This window comes from Tachysurus fulvidraco, unplaced genomic scaffold (genome assembly GCF_022655615.1).
Source record: "Tachysurus fulvidraco isolate hzauxx_2018 unplaced genomic scaffold, HZAU_PFXX_2.0 HiC_scaffold_511_np12, whole genome shotgun sequence".
In the NCBI taxonomy this organism is placed as follows: Eukaryota; Metazoa; Chordata; class Actinopteri; order Siluriformes; family Bagridae; genus Tachysurus; species Tachysurus fulvidraco.
The window spans coordinates 17,719-25,000 of NW_025927265.1; the positions used below are offsets into that span (position 1 = coordinate 17,719).

A 7,282-nucleotide genomic window follows, 5' to 3' on the forward strand; every position below is an offset into this window, starting at 1 on the left:
CTTGTGTCCCATGTCCAATCAGTAGCTAACTAATGCTAACGCTAAGTGACTCCTCCGTATGGGTGGAGTCATTGAACTATTTTGCCTATTAACCTATTTTATCTATCTATTTATTTGTCTATAATGGGCTCTAATTTGCTCTTAAAAGAAGAGAGTGGAAGTGAAGGAGAGCAGAATGGGAGAGAACTTGTCTCTATCTTTAACGCTACCATTTTGCTACTGTTATTGTTAACATTATTATTATTATTATTATTATTATTAGTGTAGAGTGTTATTTCTATCAAAGTGCTAAACAAGTGAAAATGAATTATTTACTCTAGATGTTCAATTTCCATCATCACTCTATTCTATGGGGTTCTCCAGTGGCACAGCATCCAGTTCAATAACTTTTGAAAAGAGGGATAGGGTTAGGGTTAGGTTAGGGGAAAAGACCGTAGTTCTGGGAGTGACCCAGAAACAACGTTAGGCACGGGCCTGCCACACGGACCTCATTTTCAGCCACCACCATCACGGCGAACGAAAAAACATCGCTTATTTAAAGTTAGGAGCTTAAAACGCTCTTCTAGCGTTAGGGGTCGGTCTCAGTTAGGGTCCCGACCTCAGACGACGCCTAAGGTTATGTTTAGGGCTAGAGGTAGGGTTTACGGTTCGAAAAAAAAGATTACGACGCACTTCAAACTCTGGTTATGTTTAGGGCTGGGGATTAGGTTAGGGTTAGGTTTAGAAATAGATGTTTAATTTGAGGAATCATGTCCTTGTGGTGCACTGGCCTAAAGAATCCCAGATAAAGATGGTACCAAAAGAAAACAAGAAAAAGACGAGGCAGAAAGAAAGAAAAATAGAAAAAAGGAAACAGTTATAATAAAAAATAAAATCGGTTATGGTTAGTTTGAGGTTCTGGTCGACATGTGATGTCCACCTATTATAATGCCACAGTCTGAAAAAGTTGGTTATGGTTAGGTTTCTGACTGATATGAAAAAAGTTAATAAATTAGGTTCGGTATAATCGGTTATGGTTAGGTTAAGGTAGTGATCAACATGTAACAACCATAGCCACCACCTGAAGAATCGGTTATGGTTAGGTTAAGGGCTATTGTAGAGGTTCTGGGAAGGTCAGAATCGGTTATAGTTAGGTTATGGTCAGGTTACAGTTGTGGTCAACATGTAACCTTAACACAACATCCTACCACTACCTAAAGAATCGGTTATGGTTAGGTTAAGGGCTGTTGTAGAAGTTCTAAAAAGGTCGGGATCGGTTATGGTTAGGTTACGGTTGTGGTCAACCTGTAACGTCCACATACCATTGTATTACAACTGAGAAAAATCGATTATGGTTAGGTTAGGAATTTCGTAACAATCCTAGAAGAATAGAGACAGGTTATGGTTAGGTTTGAGGGTACACCATCAATAGTGAAAGAGAGAATTGATTCTAGTAGATTTGAAGTTATACCATAAGTGCTAATCGAACAGAGGGGAAAGAAAAAGGAAGAAAAACGGGGGGGACGACAAAATCCGACTCTAGACCAAAAATGAAGACTAGAGAGAAAAGAAAAAAAAAGAAAATGGAAACCAGGATTGGGAGGATATTATTCAGTACGGTGAATCTGTATGGCTCTACATGGTCTCCAAGTGCTAAAGTATAAGTGCCAACCATCAAATTTCATACTAATCACTCCCAAAGTCAAATATACCATCACATCACTTCAAAGAAAACAGAAAGGGGGGGGTGTACAATCTAGACCATGAATTACCAAACAGGATCTCCCACTTCAGCCCATACCCGATCCCCAATATTGAACCCACACGGAAAAGAGGTGTTCAAATCCCTTATCCAAACCATCTCCCTCCGTTTCCTTTCCCCAGAAGACCATAGAAAATTCGCCTCCAATCCAGAAATAATGAAATAAGACAAATCTATAGAAGCAAAATGTTTTACTAATGGTGTGTTGAGATTCTGAAGGTTAATGTTACGAAGATGTTGTTTCAGTTGTGTCTGTAGTGTTTTGCCCGTTTCCCCCACATATCGGTGATCACAATGAGTACAGGTTATCAAATATACAACATTCCGAGTCAATAAGGTTATGCGAGGTAAAGCAACATGTCCCCTAGGATCGGTCCACAGGACTTTAGGCTGGCGGAAATACTTTGTCCAAGTCGGAGGTGCTGCCACAGGATCCGAAGGAAGCGAAGATCTGACCAACAAATCCTTCAAGTTCTGGTTTTTCCTGTAGGCGGAGACAACATGAAACCTTTGCAGCGGTAAGTGTTTACTCTGAACCTTTTGAAATTGATTTTTTATGCTAAAGTTGACCATTCTAGAACGGATGTTGTATGTAGTAATGAAAGGGATGACATCTCTGGTGTCGGTACCCAAGGTCGGCTCCTGGCTATGTAGAAAGTGTACAGTATGATTTTTTATTTTACGGAGGAACCTTTTGGAGTAGCCTCTCTTACGAAGGGCTCTGAAAAGAGTCAGAGTGGCTCCTTCAAAATCCTCCCGTCTGGAACAGATTCTATAAAAACGAATCAGTTGAGATTTGACCAACCCTGCAAATGTATGTCTAGGGTGAAAACTATGTTTGTGAAGAAGACAATGTGTATCGGTCGGTTTGAAATACACTTTCGTCAATAATGTCTTCTTATTCTCAGACATAGGCGAAAAGAACACTGTAGTGTCCAGAAAATCTACCGAATCATTATGTACGTGGGCTTTTAGTCTAATGGTCCCATGATGTGAATTAGCTAGTGCGACATACCGATCGAATGACTCAGGGCCGTGGGACCAGACACCAAAGAGGTCATCCAAATACCTGAAATAGAGAGCAGGCCTTTCCGTAAATTTGGATTGCAATGTCCGCTCCCAATAAGCCATATAGATATTGGCATAAGAAGGAGCGAACATCTTACCCATCGCCGTACCCTGGATCTGTAGATAACACTGTTTATCAAATTCGAAATCATTCCTGGTCAGGTTGATCTCCAACAGCTGCAATATAAGATCATCCGGCCGACAAGGGTCTGGATGTCTATTGAAGCACTCTCTGACTGCCTCAAGGCCCAATCGAGTGTCAATGTTGGTGTAAAGTGATTCGATGTCAGCTGTAAAGAGAAAAGCATGACCAGGAAAGGATTTGTCCCGAATCTTCTCTATGAAATCATACGCGTCTTTTAAATAACTGTCGTGAATTTGAGAAAGTGGATTCAAAAAATGGTCGACATATTGTGCTGAATTGTACGACTCGCTGCCACAATCGGACACGATAGGGCGGCCCTGGGGAACCTCGAAAGGGATCGTCCATGCCTTAGGATCTTTGTGTACCTTGGGAAGCAGATAGAAGCATCGTGGCCGTGGTGGATTCGGTCCTATGAGGTACATTTTTTGTTTATGATTAATGTAACCTTTAGTCTGTAATTTTTGGAAGACAATCAATAAAGACTGCGTTTGATTCTGTATCGAGTGTGGTAATCGAATATAATGATCTGGATTGTCAAGTTGTCGACGAGCTTCCAACAAATATTGTTGTCTGTCCAATATGACTACAGCCGAGCCTTTGTCAGCAGGTTTTATAACAATATCTTTGTTGTTCTTCAATTGTGTCAAAGCTAATCTCTGATGTCGATCCAAATTATCCCTATCCAACAATGGAGAATTTAATAAGGTAACTGTCCTGTAATTATTCTGAACTAGTTTTGAAATGGGTGAAGAAATTGTCTCAATCTTGGGGGTCCAATTTGATTTATTAAGAAAGGGTAAACGTTCTATATCCGATTCATAATCAAAATAGTCTAACAATTTCAACGTTCTATTAAAAGGCATGGACGTCTTCCAAGAGCTCTCCAGGAACCACCCTCCGTGGCGTCGGCACAAAAGTCAGACCCCTGCTCAGGAGCTGCTCCTGCGAATCTGTAAGTATAAATGTTCTAGAGAGGTTAATAATGTTATTTCGTACGGTGTGTTGAACCGAGATACACTTTTCCGAATCTAGTAGTTTAATTGGTCCAGCCAATGTGCCAAAATGTCGATCGCCGTCTGCCTAGTCCAGTGGACCGGATCCTTAGGGTTCACCCTAAACCTAAGAGGGGAAAGTTCAGTAAGAAACTTAGTACTGGTACAAATAAACTCATTGAGTTTCTTCAGGTTTTTCTGTTGAGAGGCAGGGAGCAGATCAGAGAAGTGGATCACAGGGGTATAGACCATCGCATTGGGGAAAGCTGTCGCCGCCGATCTCCACAATTCTTGTAACTGTTTCTTAGATGTCTGTTGGAGCAGTTGTTCTTTGTTGTTGATGCCCAAAGCCAGGATTACCTTCTGAGTATTCGGATTAGGTGTCAGTTTCTGCAAGACCTTAGCGATGTGTAAGAAGTTAGCACCCGGAAAACTGTCTATCTGTACCAAAGGATTATAAAACTGTGGAATACGAGCCAAATTGGAATCTCCTATGAATACGATCGGTTTGTGAACCTTCAAATGCCAATCCTGAATCTTTCTGGTAGATCTGGGATGTTTGACAGGGAAACGGGGAGAACCAGCTCTCTCCAAAACCATCTCAGCCTGTTGAGTTGAAGCTGCTCGGAGCGGAGCATCATTCACTGAAATGTCAGACAAACGCAGGGGTGATACGGAAGGCCGGGAAGAAGATGGAGTTAAAAATGAGGAGGCTTCAGATAAGACCTTGGTCAAGAGTCCTTTATTATGTCCTTCATCACAGCCTCTTTACCTGATCCCGAATCGGCCTCCTTCACCGAGTCAGAATTAGGGGTACAAGGCAGAATAGTTTGTGATATAGGGACAGCTACATTACTGAAGACAATATCACATGATTGTATCTCACTATCAACAATCTTATCTCCAAGTACTAGAGTTCTATCTGGAGTATCACACAATTGGATCAAATCCTCTGTGGGCAAATGATGCATCTCTGCCTCAACCGTGACCGGTTTGGCCTTGCAGAAACTGACATCAACCACCGTCGAATGGACCTGTGGGATCAAGTTTGTGGAGATCCGAGACGAGGGCTCACAAGAAAAACCTGCATGTTCTGATCGATCCAAATCTACATTGGGAAGGGTCTGTACAGAAGTCAAAGCAGAGGTGCCAGAAGAAACCGCCATCACTTCCTGATCAAAAGAACATTGATTTACAATCAAATTCTTAGTCACAGTCAACGTATCGATTTTTAATCTATGTTTATATCGGTTTCGGGCCCACTTACATACTTGTTCCCAAGCCGAATCAAGCCACTCTTTTATGTTAGTCAGCAAACTAGATTGGGTCACCGTATAGTGGTCAAGAAGGAGCCGCATGTTCCGTCGCATCCATTGGTTGGTGTTATCGGCAACATACTGTAAGACTACATTATTGGGACATGCTGGTTTAATAAATTTGGTCAACCTATTCACTTGCTTAGACATACCCTTGGGAAAGGCATCAGTGTGTATAGCATGACTTATAATCTGTATGTGATGTGTAATCTGAATGAGTTTAAAATATTGCTTATCAAGAACAATATGTGATGTCTGTATTGCATTCTCCACCCCATCTGCTTGTAAGTTCTCTAGGACAGCAAATCTGTTGCTCAGTGTGGCCATGGAAACAGAGGACCAAGATTTAATTAATCTGATAAAAATCTATGAGTCTTACCCCACCGGACCATAGAGAGATCCGTCTGGTGTCCAAACACTGAAGACTGGTCCAAGAGGATTCAGCCAAACGGCCTCCAGCAGAACTCTTCTCCAAACAATAGGCTCAGTCCAGGAAAAAATCAATTAATCCTCTTTATTGAAAAAAGTAATCCTTTAAAAGAATCAGTGTGCACACTGTAGCAAAAAAGAAAAAAAGCCATCCAAACAAGTTTAAAAGCGATGTCCTGACGTTTCGCGACACAGTCGCTGCTTCAGAGGACTATGAAGTTCTGTCCTGCTCCCCGTTACTAAAAGTGTTTGGAGCAAGGAGTTCTTCAATTGGGGTGGAGAGCTGATTGGTCCCTGAGCCTAAATGCTAAATGTAATCAGGTGTTGAAGAGAAACAATTAAGGCTAGAGACAGGAAATGGGAAGAGGAGAAAGAAGAGGGGAATGCTGGGATACGTAGTCCAAATTCAATCCCCCATTGAAAAATATGCATTCTAAAGAGAATAAAGATTATTTATCCCTTAAAAAGAGCTTTAAGATTGGGGAAAGAAAAGGAAAGATCCCCTGCTATACCCCTCATCCACTCTCAGATCCGTTGTCCCTAAAAAGCCTCAAAAATAAAAAAGAAAATTATATATTATGGTGAAAAAGAGAAAGAGAAGGAGAAAAAAATATTATATATAATTAAATGATATCCCCCGATCATAAGGAGTTCAGTGGCACTGGCAAGGTTAGGTTTAGAAATAGATGTTTAATTTGAGGAATCATGTCCTTGTGGTGCACTGGCCTAAAGAATCCCAGATAAAGATGGTACCAAAAGAAAAAAAGAAAAAGAAAAAGAAGAGGCAGAAAGAAAGAAAAAAAGAAAAAAGGAAACAGTTGTAATAAAAAATAAAATCGGTTATGGTTAGGTTGAGGTTCTGGTCGACATGTGATGTCCACCTATTATAATGCCACAGTCTGAAAAAGTTGGTTATGGTTAGGTTTCTAACTAATATGAAAAAAGTTAATAAATTAGGTTCGGTATAGTTGGTTATGGTTAGTTTCCACCTATTATAATGCCACAGTCTGAAAAAGTTGGTTATGGTTAGGTTTCTAACTAATATGAAAAAAGTTAATAAATTAGGTTCGGTATAGTTGGTTATGGTTAGTTTCCACCTATTATAATGCCACAGTCTGAAAAAGTTGGTTATGGTTAGGTTTCTAACTAATATGAAAAAAGTTAATAAATTAGGTTCGGTATAGTTGGTTATGGTTAGTTTCCACCTATTATAATGCCACAGTCTGAAAAAGTTGGTTATGGTTAGGTTTCTAACTAATATGAAAAAAGTTAATAAATTAGGTTTGGTATAGTTGGTTATGGTTAGTTTCCACCTATTATAATGCCACAGTCTGAAAAAGTTGGTTATGGTAGGGTTAGGGATAGGGTTAGGGTTAGGATTAGGGTTAGGATAGGGTTAGGGTTAGGGTTAGGGTAGGGTTAGGTTTTTGAAAGAGTACAATGACTCCCCCCATCACAGGGTCTTAACCTGAGTGGTTAGATAGGGAGACAAGGGAAAGGCACTGGCCGACGCATGTTATTGCTACAGCTATCGCTCTGTCAGAACTTTGTTTGTATTTAGGTCCCAAATGGGCCTTGAGGAACAAGGAGG

The 7,282-nt window shown here is 40.6% G+C and overlaps 1 protein-coding gene and 1 long non-coding RNA gene across 8 annotated transcripts; both read right to left on the reverse strand.

The window, feature by feature from the left end:
• Positions 1 to 1,610: 1,610 nt before the first annotated feature.
• On the reverse strand, positions 1,611 to 5,883 carry LOC113643948. 7 transcript variants are annotated; one of them, XM_047809807.1, is made up of 5 exons: positions 5,642 to 5,869; positions 5,214 to 5,351; positions 2,908 to 5,118; positions 2,757 to 2,810; positions 1,918 to 2,225 (listed from the first exon to the last, which is right to left on the reverse strand). In XM_047809807.1, exons 3-5 carry the CDS (start codon positions 3,815 to 3,817, stop codon positions 2,209 to 2,211), a joined length of 981 nt encoding a protein of 326 aa, XP_047665763.1. In that variant the 5' UTR covers positions 3,818 to 5,118; positions 5,214 to 5,351; positions 5,642 to 5,869; the 3' UTR covers positions 1,918 to 2,208. The 7 variants fall into 7 exon arrangements, 5 of the variants coding, with proteins under 5 accessions (XP_047665762.1, XP_047665763.1, XP_027004199.1 ...); XM_047809806.1 differs by having other exon boundaries at positions 1,611 to 2,225; positions 2,757 to 5,118; XR_007139871.1 differs by lacking the exons at positions 1,918 to 2,225; positions 2,757 to 2,810 and having other exon boundaries at positions 4,645 to 5,118; positions 5,214 to 5,343; positions 5,642 to 5,868.
• Positions 5,884 to 6,304: 421 nt separating this feature from the next.
• On the reverse strand, positions 6,305 to 7,275 carry LOC125140660. The gene is made up of 2 exons (XR_007139873.1): positions 6,681 to 7,275; positions 6,305 to 6,572 (listed from the first exon to the last, which is right to left on the reverse strand). It is a non-coding gene; the product is annotated as an uncharacterized LOC125140660 (long non-coding RNA).
• Between the last annotated feature and the right edge of the window lie 7 nt (positions 7,276 to 7,282).